The sequence below is a fragment of the Mixophyes fleayi genome, chromosome 7 (genome assembly GCF_038048845.1).
Source record: "Mixophyes fleayi isolate aMixFle1 chromosome 7, aMixFle1.hap1, whole genome shotgun sequence".
Taxonomy (NCBI): Eukaryota; Metazoa; Chordata; class Amphibia; order Anura; family Limnodynastidae; genus Mixophyes; species Mixophyes fleayi.
This window is the reverse complement of record NC_134408.1, coordinates 68,731,148-68,750,656: the sequence shown is the minus strand read 5'-3', so window position 1 is coordinate 68,750,656 and position 19,509 is coordinate 68,731,148. Positions and strand designations below refer to the sequence as shown.

Genomic DNA, 19,509 nt, shown 5'->3' with positions numbered 1-19,509 from the left:
CATAGCTTGGAGCAACATATTTAGAGTGCACTAAATTACTTTTAAAAATGCTCCTGTAATTCGCCTTCACATTAAAATATTTAACAGTACTCATAGCAAAAATCAAGTTGGCAGTGTATGTGGCCATGCTAAATTTTCATTTTCAGATCAGGGATAATTCTTATTCAGTGCATGCTAGTTGCATGAATGTGCCTAGTGATGAGCACCCATCTCTGGGACCAGATAATTGATATCAAGGGTTAGAGAAAAGACATTACGAAGGCACTTCTTGTTTAGCAGTGTGGGCAGCACATTTCCTTCCTACAAGAGGACTTGCATTTTATGGGTACTCAAGTTGTCCAGGTAATCAGGAGTTCACCTTATATTCAAAGGGATGTCTTTTGCACCTTCCAGTTGCACTTTCAACCGCTGCCATATAAAAATAAATTCTAACATACAAAAGTGACAGACCTAATATCCAGATGTCTCCTCACTTTTATGATTAATCAAGACACAAATAAAGCTAAACCAAGCAATATTTTAGGTCAAAGATTTAAAAGTTGAAAGTAATAAATTGATAGGACTTTGAAATTACATTTTCACTATTTCTGCAATGCACATTTTTTGGACCCCACTGTCACTCACCGGACCGTGAGTGCCTCTGCGCTGGTGCGTGGTTCTCTATACTTCCTGCCGGCGCCTGTCCTGAGCAGCGGCCGTCCGCCATCTTGATGGACTGCGCATGCGCAGCATCCATGAACTCTGCTTTTAAACTAATTGGTGGATCAATCACCTCTCCCTATTTAAGGCACCTGTGGCCATGGTATCGTTGCCTGATCTTGAGTCTCATTCCCTGTGAGTCTCTGAAGGTGTCTCCTGTGTCCTGCTCGTATCTTCAGTTTCCTGCTGGATTACCTGCTCTGCTCATCGGCGGTTCCCATACCTGCTACTGACTCCTGTGTCCTGCTCGTGTCTTCAGCTGTCTGCTGGATTACCTGCTCTGCTCATCGGCGGTTCCCATACCTGCTACCGACTCCTGTGTCCTGCTCGTGTTTTCAGCTGTCTGCTGGATTACTTGCTCTGCTCACCTGCGGTTCCCATACCCGCTACAGTCTCTCAGCTCTCCTGCTGTGCCTGCATATCCTCGTTGGACAAGCTTCTCTACTCAGCAGCGGTATCCATACCCGCTATAGACTATTAGCCGTTACGCTGCATATCTGTTTGAACAAGCTTCTCTACTCAGCAGCGATATGCATACTTGTTATTGACTATCAGTTGTTATCCTGCATATCCGCTTTGGACAAGCCTCTCTACTCAGCAGCGGTATACATACCCGCTATAGACTATTAGCTGTGACGCTGCATATCTGTTTGGGACTAGCTCCTCTGCTCTCCAATTGTATTTATACAGTTATAGACTCTTATCATTCCTCCACTTATCCGCACCTGGACAAGTCCTCACCTCATCATAGCAGTGGTACAACTTGCTATACGCAGACCACTGACTCTCCCGCTACCTACCTGCACCTGGACAAGTCTTCCCTTCACAGCAGTGGTACAACTTGCTATACGCAGACCACTGACTCTCCCGCTACCTACCTGCACCTGGACAAGTCTTCCCTTCACAGCAGTGGTACAACTTGCTATATGCAGACCACTGACTCTCCCATTACCTTCCTTCACCTGTTCACGTCCACTCTACTCTCCTACCAGTACAGCTGCAAGTCGCTGACTCTCCTACCAGTATAGCTGCAAGTCACTGACTCTCATCTATTCCATTGGCATTCTCTCTCCATCTGCTGTTATATATGTTCCTACTATTCACCCTACTGCCCAGAGGACCGCTGTGTAAACCCCGCCCCTCTGGTAAGCATTATCAACTGGTGAATCCTAGGCAGAACTCCTAGTGCCCGTGACACCCACAATTGTCTAAACATTGGGCATACGACTATGAATGCACTACTTGGACAATTAGGTGCCTATAAGAAGTCGCTCTCTGCTGTAGTAATATCAGGTTAGTTCTCAGTCTTCATTAGCATAGTAGCATCAGTTATTATGTATCTGAACAATTTTTGCTCTGTGGTGTCCCTGGATAACACACCTGAGAAATGCAATTTTTATAAAGCACCATAGTATCATTACATGCTATCTGCAACAATGTAAAAAGAAACAACTCTGTAGCTCTACATGCAGATGGCAAGAATCATTTTAGCTCACATTATTTCCGAAGGGACCAATATACCAGCAAGTTCCAAAGGGGTAATAGTAAAAACAAGTAGCAAGACTACAGAAGGCAATGAAAATGAGACAAAAAACATTTATGTGTTTATTGTAAAAACACAAACACTATACCCTCCCAGATATCTCCTGGGCGCTGATTTAAATGCCAACCGCAAAAACAGTTTCAAAATCAATATAGCCATATATATGTATATATAATTGTAAACATAAGTGTATTAAAAATATACACAAATATATATTCGTATAGCCACCACTTTTAGGTCCTGAAGGAGACAGATGCAGCTTCCTAGAGAATTGATGTGCTTCCAATTCTATATTTATATTACACGTGGTTTTCTCACGCTGTCATGGAAAACCCCCTACAGTTCAAATATAGCGCGTGCCTGTGTGAAGCACATTTGCAATGGTTTAGTCTGCGGCATCAAGCATGTTCCAGCTGGATTTACAAATTGGAGTATCCTTGTGACCTGAAAGAAGACTGCAAGCAACTAGGGGGACATGCTCACCGGAAGAACCAAAGATATTTTCAAGCATGGACATTTGGATCTACAATTAATTTGGGGCCTTCAAGCATGGATACTTGGATCTACAAATATTTAAGGATATGGCTTTTAAGCAAATATGGATTAAAAGCTGCTGACAAAAGAAGAAGAAGTTAGATTGGTGAGTATATGGGGATTTATTATTTTTAATAAATATATGTGGCATTAATGAGGGTGTATTTATTGTGGTTTTATTACTTTTGTTACATTTGTGTGGTATTAATCAGGGTGTGGTGGTTTTTTAACATTTCGTTTTGTGGAACTGCAGGTCGCAGTCAGCCATGGGTGTCAGGCCATGCTTGGCACTTGTGGTTCCCCAAGTGCCACCATGACCTGACTGCCGTGGGTATGCTGGGGCTTGTAATTATACAAGCATCAGCATGCCCAGACTTTTTTTGGCACCCTGTCATGGCTGGGACTGGTAGTTCCACAAATCAAAATTATGTTTTGTTTTTTATTTGCTCTTTAATCGCCGATATTACCCTACACCCACTGCCCAGGATTGTAGGAAGAGCCATAGTGCTTTCAGCACTGGGCTGGTTATTCCTAGAGCAGAAGCCCGCACATTTTTTTTTTTCGCAGACCCCACTCCCTAGGGAATCCAGCCCAGCGACTGAACAGCCTAGGGCTGGTATGTCATTATGGCAGGGGGACCCTTGCCATGTGTGACAACCACCCTCGCTGGTTTGCCTAGAGCTGGTTGCTTAAAATCGGGGGGGTGACCCCACGCAAATTTTTCCCGAATTTTCACGCAACCAGCAGTAGGCTTGCAGCACTAGGGTTAATAGTGGTTGGATGGGGGGACCTCACACAATTTTATTTTCAACATTTATCTATTTTTAAACTTTTGAAAGCAGCTGCAACCTGCAGTTCTACAGACAGGCAGTTTAATCGTGATGTGTTTACTGAAGAGTTTGCTTAATCGTAGCTTCCTACATTTGGAGACTTATATAGCTAGAGTGGCAAACAGTCTGGACTTCAATCTCTAGCGATTTTGGCAGAAACACATCTCTGGTGATTTTACATCAAATCTCAGGTTAATACATCGGGGAGTTTTAACTCTCCCGAGAAAATTGCGGGATATTTAAAATCGGAGCTCGATACATTTACCCCTTGGAGTTAAAATATACAACATAAATAGACAAATCAGCTTATAAGTCTGTTTTATGTCTAATAAATGTTTGATATTTCCTTTATATTGTCCTTATCAGGGACCTGATTATCAAATTCTTATAATATATAAGATCATCGATGGTGCACAGCACAACTTATTACTACGATCTTGAAAATATAGTTTTTCTACCAAATCTGAAATCGCTCAAATCCTGAATTTAGATTTGTACCAAAGAGAAAGTGTTTTCAGTTTATTATAAAAAACAAGCCATAAGATATCTGAACATTTACGTAGAAAATATGCAAATACAATTGAAGTAATCTAGGCTTTTAGCTCTCCAAAAGGTTCAAAATGCAGGTGTGTTCTGTTATTTACCTTTGTTACATAGATTTTATATAACCATAATATAGAAGTGCATAAAATAGGAGATGAAAGTGTTGCATTTAGATCACTCTCTGTTACTACATTGAACCCTGCCATGTCAACATTGTTTGGGATTTTTTGTTAAAACTGCTTCAGGTAAACATAATGCTAGTTGTAAAATAGCATTAAAAAATTAAAGGTCCAAGAAAATAAAAGAAAAGTTAAGTAAAGCTCTGCTTAACTTTTTTTTTATTGTCAGCTGATGGTACTGGGTCAAAATAAATTGTATATCATTGCATGTTAGGTATTATTCATGTTACACTTGAAAGTGGAGATGTGTGTTAACTTGGAGAGAAGCTAAGAGAACTAGAACAATTAGTTTTTGCTGTTATTTATATCCTAACATTAAGTATCTGAGAGGTGCAATTCATCCAGCCTGATTTACTTCGGGAGTCTAGGGTTCAAGCTAACTATGGTTTTGATATAACTAGTAGTAAATACAGAACACAATCCATGGCTTTAAAATTGTGTATTCCTTAAAAAAATATCTCATAAAGGATGACTGTGACAGGATGGACCGCCTATGCCACCCTGTCTGTTGTTGCTGGGAACCGGCTGAGCTTACTTTGCCACCGTCCCCTTTCGTTATCACGAATACGCCCCTCTTGCCGCAGTGGGAGGGGCCTGCTGCCACCACTGAGCTCCTTCTATGGCACTCAGAACCACGTCCTTCTGGATCCCTGATGCTGCTAGTGTGTCTCGTTGCTGGTGTACCTTGGCTGGTAACTCCGGACCTCTTACTATGGATCCGGGTTGCTGTGAATGGATCCCCCCCTGGCCTATCACATTGACCAGGGCTGCTGGGTAGCAGGCAGAGCAGTGGTACTGGAAACGCTTGGGTCCAAACCTCAGAGACAGCCGGAGAACGGATTAGATTTAGGGTCTAATCTGTAGATCACAGGAATACAGAGATATAGAAGATGTTTCCAAGCAGGTCTTTGAAGCAAGATGGTTTATTAGCTCACACTGGTTTGAGGTACCAGTGATCAAGTCAGATGTTGAAATCAGAAGAATCAATTTCAGTGTACAAGTCAGTGCATTTATACCTTTCAGACACATGCTATTTTTAGTATCAGGATATACTCTATTTACACAAACATGGATTTACATGTATTTCAAGGCTAACAAAACTTACACTTATCTATAAAATTCACTCTGGGCAAAAGGCCACACAGTAACGACCCCCCTGCTGGGCCTTTGGTCAGAGCAGGCATGACACTTCATCACAAAACTTCGTTAGCCATTCCTGCACATAGACTTCCTTGCACATATACCTAATTGGAGGTTTCCACTAACAACCTTTCAAATCCTAAACAATGACACTTCCATACTAAATACATCCCAATACACACAAGACCTCCATCCACAAAGGCCTATTGTATCAGATATATGCATCAGAAATAAGGGATATCCTTTAAAAGGTGAAAACAGGAAAGGCCAGTTTCTACCCTGGTCTCAGAAATAACGATTTCCTATCTCAGAATATATACAATACAAAAAAATAAATGCCTATGCAATTATATAAATATGCGCCCTGCGTTATTTCCCTTCAATAAATTGATACCATAAGTTATTTATAATTGATCCAGTCACAATGACCATGAAACAAAAGACCAGGCTAAAAATTTGAAAAAACCTCAATGAATACTTATGTGTCTAATCATGCAATTAGACACATAAGGAAAAGTGGAACTAAGTGTATGTCATCCCACTGACAGATGGAATTGTAACATTTCGAAAGCTCCTCAAGAATTCTAAGGAAATGGCGAAACAAATGTTGGAAGAAAACCTAATCCCTTCTGTAAGAAAATGCTAAGTAAACTATTTTACCTAAAATTATACTGTTCAACAGAATATGTCACAAGTCGCAGCGGTGCCTCAAGCCGCTGCGACTCACTGTGCCCAGGATGCGTCCCGGTCATCTCCATGATGACCGGGACATCACTTCCTGTTTTCTCCTCCCTGCCGGTTATAGTTTCCAGTTTCTGTGTGCTAGCCTGCTCCTGTGCTCTGAACTCCTTGGCCCTGTTTATTGGATTTGATTCTTGCCTGTTGCCCTGACCTTTGCTTCGTTTCCTGATCCTTCTCATTTGATGCCAGCCCAGACACCTTGCCTGATTCTGACCACGGTACCTGCTTCGGACCCAATACCTCTCCATCTTGTTCTACTGGTTTATGATAAGACAGTTAGCCGTAACGTTATAACCGGCCAGTGAAGAGTGGAAAACTGTTTCCATGGATGAAAGCGGGACAAATCCTTCTCCAGCTCAAGTTTTGGTGGGCCAAATCCAAACAGTATCTGAAATGGTCCAAGGTCTGTCGCATCGGTTGTCTGCACAAGAGGAAGCTGCCAGAGCCTCACAAGCCCAGCAAGCTCCCCTGGCCTTTACTGTGGAACCTAAATTGAACCTGCCAGATCAGTTCTCCGGAGATAGAACCCTATTTCGCAACTTTAAGAAAAGTTGTAGACTTTACTTTCCCCTTAGGCCTCGCTCATCTGGATCAGAGATTCAAAGGCTTGGCATCATTATATCCCTTCTGCAGGGTGATCCTCAATCCTAGGCATTTAGCCTTGCTCCCATGAGTCCACCACCTCAGTCCGTTGATGCGTTCTTTGATGCCCTAGGGCTGCTCTATGATGATCCGGACACAGTTGCCTCGACTGAATCACATCTCAGGACCCTGTAACAGAGTTGTCGCTCTGCTGAGGAATATTGTGCAGAGTTCAGGTGCTGGTCCACAGACAGCAAGTGAAATGATCCGGCACTTTGGAGCCAGTTCCGTTTGGGTCTTTCAGAACAGATAAAAGACTCCCTGGTGCAATACCCAATCCCAGCTACACTGGAGAGTCTAATGCAATTGGTCATTAAAATTGACCGCAGATTTAAAGAGAGAAAAACTAAGAGGGATACTACCGATTCCTCGTGCTCTTTTCTGACTCCTCCTGCTGCACCTTTTAAGCCACAGAGCTCATGCAGCTTGGTGCTTATCGCCTCACTTCGGAAGAGAAAACCTGGAGACGTACCTCTTAGGCCTTTGTCTATACTGTGGCAACAGGGGTCATCTCCTCCGAAGCTGTCCCAACAAGTCAAACAAGTCGGGAAAAGAACAGGCCTAGAGAACGTGGAAGAGGTTCGTCTAGGTCTGCAAATTATATCTTCCAAGAATGCACTCCTGGTTCCTGCGGTAATTTCTTTTGGTGCACAATCTACATCTGTCTCTGCCTTCTTAGACAGCGGTGCCGCAGGGAAATTTCTGGATCTGGATTTCGCCTGTTCATTGGGGATTCCTGCCTTTAAGATCAAATGGCCCATCACTGTCTGTAGTCTGGATAGTGGTCCTTTACCAGGCGGGAAAATGTGTTCACAGACCCCTCTGTTGCAGCTCACTGTGGGGGTGCTACATTCTGAAGTCTTGTCCTTTTATCTTATTAATTGTTCTTCCATTCCAGTGATCCTGGGATACCCCTGGCTGCAGCTCCACAGTCCAGTCATTGATTGGAACAAGGAAGACATCATTCACTGGAGTCCTTCTTGTTCTTCATCCTGCTTATCTGTGTCTGTTCGTCTGCTCCAGGTCTCTCTGGATCAGCTGCTGCTACCCTACCATGAGTTTCGAGATGTATTCTCTAAGCAGGCGGCTGACACACTACCTCCTCATCGAGATTACGATTGTGCTATTGACCTAGTTCCTGGCTCTAAACTCCCTAAAGGGAGATTATACTCCCTCTCGATACCAGAAACTTAGGTCATGGAGGAGTATATTAAGCAGAATCTTAAAAAGGGCTTTATTAGGCCTTCTAAATCCCCGGTAGGAGCCGGGTTCTTCTTTGTGTCTAAGAAGGATGGTTCTCTTCGACCCTGTATTGACTTCCGTGGGTTAAATAAAATCACCGTCAGAAATACCTACCCACTTCCGGTCATATCGGTCCTTTTCGATTAACTCAGAAGTGCTTCAGTGTTCACCAAGATTGATCTACGAGGAGCATACAACCTTATACGTATCAGGGACGGGGACGAATGGAAGACCGCATTCATCACCCACTCAGGTCACTATGAGTACCTGGTCATGCCTATTGGTTTATGCAATGCACCTGCTGTCTTCCAGGATCTAATTAACGATGTTCTACGAGAGTTCTTAGGACGCTTTGCTGTGGCATACCTGGATGACATCCTGATCTATTCTTCATCCGTGGACCATCACTGCCTTTACATGAAACAGGCCATTTCTAAACTTCGGCAGCATCAACTCTTTGACAAGCTGGAAAAGTGTGAATTCGAGGTCCAAATGATCTAATTTCTAGGATATATTATCTTCCCGAATGGGTTCCTTATGGATCCCAGCAAGGTCCGAGCTGTCTTAGATTGGGTACGCCCAAGCAATCTGAAGGCTGTTCAAAGATTCCTGGGCTTTGCAAATTATTACCGGAGGTTTATTAATTCCTTCTCTGACCTGGTAGCTCCTCTTACTGCCCTAGCCCATAAAGGGGCTGATGCCACTAATTGGACCTCTGATGCTATAGCCTCTTTTGAAGCCCTGAAGTCTGCCTTTGCCTCTGCTCCAGTCTTAAGACACCCCAATCCTGAGTTACCTTTCATTATTGAAGTGGATGCCTCTGATAGAGGTGCTGGTGCTGTCCTGTCCCAGATGGACCCTCTGGATCATAAATTGCACCCATGTGTTTACTTCTCACAGAGATTCTCAGCTGCTGAAAGAAATTATGATGTGGGCAATCGAGAACTTTTAGCTATAAAATGGGCGTTTGAAAAATGGCGGCACTGGCAGGAGGGTGCTGTTCAAAATGTGTTATTTATTGAATCCGTCAAACGTCTAAATTCCAGACAAGCATGCTGGGCCTTGTTATTTACCCGCTTCAAGTATGTTATTACTTACAGACCTGGTTCCAAGAATGTTAAAGCGGATGCACTCTCCCGCAGCTTTATTTCCTCTCACGCTTCACCCGCTTTTCCGCTTCCTATTATTCCTCCATCCTCAATTCATACGGGATTGACCCAGGATTTGGGTGCCACTCTCCACCATTTCCAAAGAATCTCCCCTCCTGAGACTCCTTCGGGTAAATTGTTTGTACCAGTCCATCTCAGGAAGGCTGTACTATCTGAAGCTCATGACAACAAAATTGCCGGACATCCTGGAGTTTTCGAAACCACTGAAGTCCTCCTGCACACAGTTTGGTGGCCCACTTTGACCACGGATGTTAAAGAGTTTGTGGTCTCTTGTAGAGATTGTGTTAGAAACAAGTCTACCAGAAGCTCTCCATCGGGTCAACTTATGTCCTTGTCTACTCCAAGTAAACCTTGGTCACATCTGTCAATGGATTTCGTTGTGGATTTACCTTGGCCATCCGGTCACAATACAATCTGGGTGGTGGTAGATCGATTTAGCAAGATGGCCCACTTCATCGCTTTGGCAGGTCTTCCGAATGCTCGAACTCTGGCATCACTATTTATTTGCCATTTCGCCTCCACGGTCTGCCTGAAGATATTGTATCTGACCGTGGGTCTCAGTTTGTTGCTCAGTTTTGGAAGTCTTTCTGCAGCCACCTTAGCATCAATATCAGTCTGTCATCTGCCTATCATCCACAGTCAAACAGACAAATGGAAAGAGTCAGTCATTGGAACAATTCCTCCGATTATATATTTCCAAATTTCACAACAATTGGTCTTCTTTACTCCCTTGGGCCAAATTTGCCTATAATAACTCCTGCCATTTTTCCACCCACACATCTCCAATCTTTTTCAACTATGGTCTTCATCCCATGTCTAATTCTCTTTCTTCAATCAACTCTTATGATCCTCCTGGGGTACGCCAAACAGCCTCCTGTCTCAGAATTATTTGGACGAAGGTCCATTCCGCCCTACTTCAGGCCTTTTCTCGATTTTTTTATTCAAAGCGGCAATCTCGGGACCACGCAGGTTAACTGTTAAGAGAGGGGTCCCGACATTGCCGCTTTGAATAAAAAATCATTAAAGGCGCACTGACGTCAGGCACTACTGCCGGACACCTGTGCATTCGGAAGAAGCTCCTGTCAGTGTTTTGCTAGGATCGGATATCTGGACAGTCGCTGATCAGGTAAGTCTGTGTATATTCTTGTCTTCTGAAATCATTTTTCTTTTGTAGGTGTCCTCAGCGTCAGATTTACCAGCATCGGTGACGCGTACCCCACCCGGACATTACAGTCATCTACTGTATCAATATCTGTTTATGTCATAGTATAATTATCTTCTGAAATAATAGTGGTGGCCTTTATTTTAATTACATTTGTATTGTATAATTTAAATATTTAATTATATTATTATTCTATAATACAAAGTCGATCTACACATTACTAGTAATAGTTGAGTAATAATGCAAAATTGTAAAGGTCCTCACAAGCACCTAGCAAATGGTTTGGTTCACATAAGTCTATTCAAAAACCAGCATAATTAAGCATCATGTTTTTGATGTGTTGCCTATTCTCCTGCAGTGAATGTATATGACACATACTCATGAAAATTGCACTTGCAAAAAACGTAAATGAAATCAAGCTCCTAATAATTAACAGTTACCAATTATATGCAATATTTAAAAAGCATATTACTTTTTCTAGTAGAATTTTCAAGCCTTCATTTGTCAGTGCTTCATAAAGTGACATCCATTCCTCAATAACAAGGCTTGCTCGCTTTTGTCCTGTGGATGCTGTATGCTTTTGACTAAAAGACAAAAGAAAGAAATTATTGTTATTCCTTTTACAACTGAAGTAGTGAACTTGTGCACTCCTTAATAGAAGAGAATGCAATTGCCATTGTGTATACTCTCCAGAGACCAGCATATATTTCAACCATAGCTTTATTGTGCCTAAGTGCATGGCCAGCATGCAGAGGGTTAGGTTTAGTACAAGCAGTACTTCACCAGGCAAAGCTGGGCTAGGCTTTGTAAAGGGCATAATTCCTCCCACTGTCAGGAAGACGTGGAACTATCCCATACTTATGGAGAAGTTACCCCCCTTCATTACATGTTGCAGATCTTCCTCCTGATACAACAACCACTTGGGAAACTTGTTCTCACAATTCTATAACAGGATGTCAATGTCCCCCTCTTTCTACTTTAATGCATAATTCAAAGTCACTGAATTGTTAAAGCACCATTCAACATTTCCAGCTCATTTTAAAACTGTAGTAATATAATGGCACAAGTGGCTGGATCACTTATAAATAACTTACTGCAAAAATATATATTTAAATTATTAGCACAGTGCGCCAATTTATATCATTGCAAATGTACTGATTTTTGACACTGTGTGTTAGAAATGTACTTATTTCTGAGGTATTGATTTCTGACGCAATAGGCATTTGTTTGAGGAAATCGGTTATGTAAATTCGAGTGGAAATCCTCATTAATTCTAATTAAGTATTTTCATGTGAGTGACCAACATGTCTTTTTTGTCTAAATGCACCACAGGAGGTCGTTATCTTCCCTTCATGTGTAGCTTTCATCCAGTGAATTTTGTAAGTTACATTGTTTTAACTGCACATCTAGAGAAATTTCACATCCTGATGTTAAATTATCTGATGTGATATTTGGCATTTCGGTGCCAGGCAGGATCAGGGGGCTGGGATACCCCTGACAACATGTGTGTGTCAGAATCTGTATAAAAAGGAGCTTTTTTTTTTACCTTGTAATGTATCATTATCCATCTGAATTTCTGAATGGTCACCAGTACCACAAACTGGTGTGTAAAAGTCATTGTCAGGACACTTGAGCAATAATGCATCACTGCTTGAAGATTCTGCCTATGACTATTACCTGCTGTATCATGTGGCCAACAGATAAGAGCTTCCACTCTACTCCATTCCCCAGCTGTCCTGTGTTGAACCCAGCATCTCTGTGTCAATGCTCTGCCTGCTACCCAGCAGCCTTGATCCATAGTACGTGGTCAGGAGGCACCAGCCAGCCCACAGCAAAGAGGCATTACAGCAGCTATACCAGCAAGGTGACACCAGTAGCAGTGGTTAGTAATGATCTCGGTTACTGACGGTGAGAAGGAAAGCAAGATAATCTATGCAGGAAGGACATCCCTTCATTTCTCTTTCCCCTCTACAGACCAGGTGGCGAAATAAGCCCATCCGGTCACAGCAAGACAGTCATGTCAAGATGTATCATATTAAATTATGTAAAAAAAAAAACAGAAAAAATTAGAATTATGTGACTTGCCATAAAAATACTTTAAATCCCCTGCCTTAAATAAAAATTGATTAGCTTTCAATTACTTCTTGTTCAACCATTAAGCGCATAAAGTATTAAAACAAAGAACTACTCATAAACATGATATGCTATTTAATTTGAATTTGTTGAAAAACATCTGCCTTGCCAGTTTTTTTACTCATGTATTTCACTTTCTATGATAGCAGGAAATATTACGGGCCTCATCAACGAAGTGCAAATTGGCCAAGGTAAAGTGAAAACCTTCTTTGATTACACCATGCACCTCATTTTTTGTTGGTGGCAGTAGTTGTTATAATGGGTGCTTTCAAGCAACCGATAGTAGTTGAGTAGCTTTAGCTGCGAGGGGTTTGGCTCATAGGGAGCAGTTTGATTGTCTAAATCAGGGCCTGATTAAGGGTTCTGGCCGCCCTAGGCTAATACGGCCGCAGCGCCCCCCCCCCCGGAAAAAAAAATGATTGGAAAAAAAAAAAAAATACCCGCAGCGTCGCGCCCCCCGGGACCCAGCGCCCCAGCGTCACTAGGCTGACCAGGCCCTCGTCTAAATGCATCTTTATAGTGCATACAGCTGTGATATTCACGGATACCTTTCTTGTGGGTCTGTTTAACTGCCTGTTCTGGCCCTGATTTTGGTTCTGATTGTGTTTTTGGCTGCAGTGCGCTCATGTTACTACACTTTAAAACAACGGTCCATCCGAAGAGTCCAAAGTACCCAATGGGCCGGCGGGGATAGGCCACATGGAGCAGTGGTGCATACATGCGCCTACTACTTCTGACAATTGGATTGTGTAGCGTAGTATATGTGGGCTTTATAGTTCTGCCGAGGTAGAAAGTGTTCTAATAAATGTATTCCATACAGAATGGAGCATCATGGAAATGGTCTACAAAATTTGAAAAGGATTTTCAAGAAATAAAGAAGCTGATCACATCAGACAAGGTCTTCACTCACTTCGACCCATCAGTACCTATCAAAATGCCTCATTTTATGGAATCAGAGGAGTATTAACTACCGGATGGGAGTGAACAAACAATTGCATTTGTATTGAGGTCCTTAACAGTGGCTGAACATAATTAGGCACACATTGATTATAAAACTTTAAGTCTTGTATGGGGAGAAGAAGCTCCACCAGTATCTTTATGGACAGTAATTCATATTGATCACAGACCACCAAGCTTTTGTGTCAATCCTCAGAAGGGAGTTCCTGCAATGACAGCTGCCAGATTACAAAGATGTTTCTTATTGTTGGGAGCTCACAGTTATGAGATTAAATTTAAAAGAACAAAACTTCATGGCAACACTGACAGATCACAATCCCTTCTACAACAAGCTGATGAGTCTACCCAAATTGACCAAGAAGATATGCATCACAATAATGACTGTTGTAGGTGTTACTGACTGATATTGGCGCAACTAAGCAGGGAGGAGTGGAGTCTAACTTACCCGGGAGCCCCACAAGGAGGTATGGACTTGGCTGCGTGAGTGTGCACGTCGCGGTTCTCCAAGTTAGTTATCAGTGCCAGGGGCAAACACAGGATTCGAGGAGGGGGGTTTCCGCGCCATGATACAAGTGGGCCTGTCCAGTATGTGTAGTTGCGTGGCTACAAACACACACCGTGTCAAACACACAGATATGTAAACTGTCCCATACACAGACAAGCACAGGCACATACACACACAGGATCAAACACACAAACATGTAAGCTGTCACATACACACACATACATAAACACACAGATATGTAAGCTGTCACATACACACACATGCATAAACACACAAACATGTAAGCTGTCACATAGACACACATACATAAACACACACATACATAAACACACAGATATGTAAGCTGTCAAATACACACACATACATAAACACACAGGATTAAACACAGATATGTAAGCTGTCACATACACACATAAACACACAGGATTAAACACAGATATGTAAGCTGTCACATACACACACATACATAAACACACACAGATATGTAAGCTGTCACATACACATACATACATAAACACACAGATATGTAAGCTGTCACATACACACACATACAAAAACAAACACATACATAAACACACAGATATGTAAGCTGTCACATACACATACATACATACATACATAAACACACAGATATGTAAGCTGTCACATACATATACATACATAAACACACAGATATGTAAGCTGTCACATACACATACATACATAAACACAAACATACATAAACACATAGATATGTAAGCTGACATATACACTGACAAACACAGGCTCACACACACACAATCTTACCTTCTTCTGCTGCTGCCTCCTGCATAACACCCATACTGGCCGTGTAGGAGGAAGGGGCAGGGCCAATCTGCCGGCAGAGAGCTGTGCTCACACAGCAGGGGACTGACTGGGAGAGGATTACAAGCTGCAAGCAGTAGTGGCTGGTCCCGGGAGAGGGGCCAGCCACTGTAAGCATACAACACCGCAGGTAGGACAGGGGTTTCTGGGGACTAAGAAACCCCCCCTGGGTGTGCCCCTGAGTGCAGCGGAAGAGAACAGGAATGGTCGTGCAGTCCGGGTCAGATGCCAAATGATAGTGCGGTACACAAGGGAGATCCAGAGGGTTGGTCAGAAGGGGAGCAAGAGGTGAGAATCCAGATAACAAACAAAACAAAATTTCAGGGCGAGAGAGAGGTCAGGAACAAGCCAGGAGTCAGAACCAATGCAGCAAACAACAGGAACTAGCAAACTGTAGACAGGAACGCTGGAGCTGGTGAAACCAATACTCTGGCACCAGCATAGGGGAAGAAGGTGCCTTAAATACATATGTGTGGCCTCTAATTGGGGGAACGTGATTCCGACATATGAAGGAGGGAAGCGTCTTGCCTAGTAATGGGATGCAGCTCTACCGCGCATTCTCACGCAGCGTCAAATGCGGAAGTACATCCCGTTGCTAGGCCACAGGGCGCAGCTCGGCCGAGAAGACAGACGTCCGTCCCCGGCACCTATGGACAGAGCGGGGACGGCGCCTGACAATAATGGTAGAACAACTTCCAATACATAATGTCTACCACTGGCCACCAGATAATTCTTTAGATCAAGGTATGGAAGAAAGGTTTTCAAGTACAGCAGGCACCTTTCCCGTAGAGAGCGATATTCTCAGACGTACTTGGATTTCCCAAGGTTCAAAGTAGTAAAGATTTATCTTTGGTGCCAGGTCAACAAGAGGTGTAGAGACTGAAAGTAGCTGATGGACCGAGTAATAGTACACCAGATGGAGTACACAAGAATAACCCAGGAGAAAGCAAATGGTCAAGGCAAGCAGTGAGCAGGGATGGTCCAGAATCAAGCCAAAGGCCAAGAGGGGCAACAGAATCTAGTAACAGAGATTATCCATGAAAAAGGTAGAAAGTCGGGCAATAGGTAATCAATCAACAATGGTATACAGCAAAGGCAGGTAACAAGGTGCAGGCACAACACTATAACCAGCAGGAAGGCTAACTCCTCCCTGCTATTTAATGTACTGTTAGCCAATCCCCTGGGTTGCTCACAATGAGCCCCTCTGCAGCAATACACTGCGGTGACCGCATGAGCAGCTGGAAGAAGCGTCCAGGCCACTAGGCAACCAGCCGGGACACACACAGAGCAGAAGCCAGTGAAACGGCATTGCAGCTACATAGCTACAGCCTAGATAGAAGGTATAGAGTGATTTCCAATTAGCGTGGTGGCTCGTAACACAATATCTAATGCTGTCATCAAGCTAGACACCAGAAATGAGCCAGTATTATCTAAAGTCTATGATATTACAGTTAAAAGTTGGCCAAAACATGTCAACTCATTGTATCCAGAATTCTCAGTAAAAAGAGATGAACTATCTGTATGTCTAGAAACATCATTTTGTGTATTAGTGCCTACCAAGCTTCATACATGAATATTGGAAGAATTGCATGAGAGCTATTTCTGCACAGTGAAAATGAAGGCTTTAGCTAGAAGTTATGTATGGTGGCCTGGAATCGATGGTCACATGAAAATAATAACTAAAGACTGTGAAGGTGGTCAAAAAATTCAAAATACACCTCTAACAGATCCATTACAACCCTGGAATGGCCCACCTCTCCATGGCAAATAGTTCATATTGATTTTGCAGATCCGTTCATAGATCATATGTTTCTAATTTCATTGGGTGCACTTTCTAAGTGGCCTGAACTACACAAGATAAAGTCTATATTGTCTGAGAAAACTATTGTTAGTTTGAGAACTATGTTCTCTAGAAATGGGTTACAAATCTGTAGTGAAAATGGACGTTCGTTTGTTTCAGAAGAATTCTAGATTCCTGAAAAGTAATGGCATAAAGCAATTATCTTCAGCACCACACCACCCAGTCACAAATGGATTAACTGAAAGATTTGTTCAAACATCCAAAATGTGTAGCAAAAATGTTTTTTTTGTTGCATTACCATGTCAGCCATAAAAATCTATGTGATGTTGAATACTTTTGTGTCAAGAAACACAAAAGTATTATAGGAGTGATACCTTTATTGGCTAACCAAAATAAATGTTTATATTTGCTAGCTTCCAGAGCACAGGGGCCCCTTCATCAGACAAGTTTTGTGCTCTGAAAGCTAGCATATATAAACATTTCTTTTGGTAAGCCAATAAAGGTATCACTCCTATAATACTTTTATACTTTTTTACATGAAAGTAATCAACATCACATTCAAACATTCAAGAAAGCTATTCAGGCCATGAGCAAATTACAACACAAAATCAACAATTTCTTATTTGTTTATTGAAATTCTAAAAATGCTACAAGGCAAGCTCCAACAATGATTTTCCTCAGCAAGAACGTTGTTAGGACATTTTGAAACCTGATGTATGTAAACAAGTCCATAACAAGCAATTAAAAAAATGTATCTTTTCACAGCCAAAGATATCCCTCACCCAACATCTATAAAAACTCTACAAACCTATAGCGATCTCTCTGGCTAGAAGATCAACTATTCAAAAGCAGAGGCCACACTGGCTCATGTTACCCCTAGGATATCAAGATTCTTAAAACTAACTTTAGCTTTAAATCTTTGTGTCACGGGCACTAGGAGTCTTGCCCAGGAATTCACCAGATGACTGGGCTTACCAGAGTAGTGAAGTTAACACAACGGTCCTCTGATAGCAGGGTGACTAGCGGAACATATATCATAGCAGATGGAGAGAGAATGCCAATAAAGAATAGGAAAGTCAGTGACTTGCAGCAATCTTGGTCAATGAGTCAGCGACTAGCTGATATAGTGGAAAGGCAGATTTGAACACGGAGATCAGGATGGACGTGAGCCGATGCGGGAAGGTAGTAGGGAAGTCAGTGGTCTGCGTACAGCAAGTTGTACCACTGCTATGGTGAGAAGACTTGTCCGGGTGCAGGTAGGTAGCGGGGAAGTCAGTGGTCTGCGTACAGCAAGTTGTACCACTGCTTATAGTGAGAAGACTTGTCCAGGTGCAGGTAGGTAGCGGGGAAGTCAGTGGTCTGCGTACAGCAAGTTGTACCACTGCTTAATAGGTGAGGATGTGTACAGGTGTCGATGAGTGGAGGCATACAAAGGATAATAGGATGCAGACACTGAGAGCACAGAGGAACTTGATCCCAATAGATATGCAGCGTATCCAGCAAAGTCTATAGCGGTATGTGGCGCTGCTTGGTAGAGACTTGCTCAGCACAGATATGCAGGCCAATAAAGGATAGTCAATCACAATTATGCATATAACGACTGAGTAGTACGGTTAATTACAAACAGATATGTAGTGTAACAATAACAGTCTATAGCGGGTATGGATACGGCTGCTGAGAGTGGAAACTTGTCCTAGCGGATATGCAGAGTAAACGTAGAAAGTCAATAACAGATAGGCATACCGCTATTCAGTAGAACAGTCTGTCCACGGGAAGATGCAGGGACTGCAGAGACGCTGAACGGCAGAGACGAGAGTAGGAACCACAGGTGAGTAGATCCGGTAATCAGAGTCCAGCTGAGGACACAGGCAGGAAACAGGAGACTGTAGCAGGTATGGCAACCAGCGATGAGTAGCACAGGGATTCCACAGGAACTGAAGACACTAGTAGCACACAGGAGACAGTAGCGGGTATGGAGACCAGCGATGAGTAGAACAGGAATCAGCAGGAAACTGAAGACACTAGTAGAACACAGGAGACACCTTCAGAGACTCACAGGGAATGAGACTCAAGATCAGGCAATGAGGTAATGAGCACAGGTGCCTTAAATAGGGAGAGTTGCCTGATCAACCAATTAGATTAAAAGCAACAGTCACAAGAGTTCTTGGGTGCTGCGCATGCGCAGTCCATCAGGATGGCGGACGGCCGCGGTTCAAGATAGGTGCTGGCAGGAAGGCTAGGGAGTCACGCACCAGCGTAGAGGCACTCACGGTCCGGTGAGTGACACTTTGCAGACAAAGAAAGTCAGGTATCTAGGGGTAACAACATGAATAAAGAATGGTACCAAAACATCTTCCAATAACAATTTCTCCCAACCATCCAAGAACAGTTTGATGATGAACAATGCCTTTTCCAGCATGATAGAGAACTTTGCCATAAGGCAAAAGTGATAACCAAGTGGCTTAGGGATCATAACATCGAAATTTTGGGTCCATGGCCAGGAAACTCCTCAGACCTTAACCCCATTGAGAATTTGTGGTCAATCCTCAAGAGATGGGTGGACAAACGAAAACCCACAAATTCTGATAAACTCAAAGCATTGATTAGGCAAGAATGGGCAGCCATCAATCAGTATGTGGCCCAGAAGTTGATTGACAGCATGCCAGAGCGAATTGCAGAGGTCTTCAAAAAAAGGGTCATTACTGCAAATATTGACTCTTTGCATAAACTTGATGTAATTGTCAATACAAGCCTTTGACACTTATGAAATGCTTGCAATTTCACTTCAGTATACCATAGCAACATCTGACATGAAGATCTAAAAACACTGAAGCAGCAAACTTTGT

General features: G+C 42.7%; 1 protein-coding gene across 1 annotated transcript in view; it reads right to left on the bottom strand.

The window, feature by feature from the left end:
• RFTN2 (raftlin family member 2) overlaps positions 1-19,509 on the bottom strand; it is a 239,736-nt gene that overhangs the window by 134,386 nt on the left and 85,841 nt on the right. Inside the window, exon 3 of the mRNA XM_075179952.1 lies at positions 10,897-11,008. Within this exon, the coding sequence (XP_075036053.1) occupies positions 10,897-11,008 (112 nt within the window). The remainder of the gene's footprint in view (positions 1-10,896; positions 11,009-19,509) is intronic.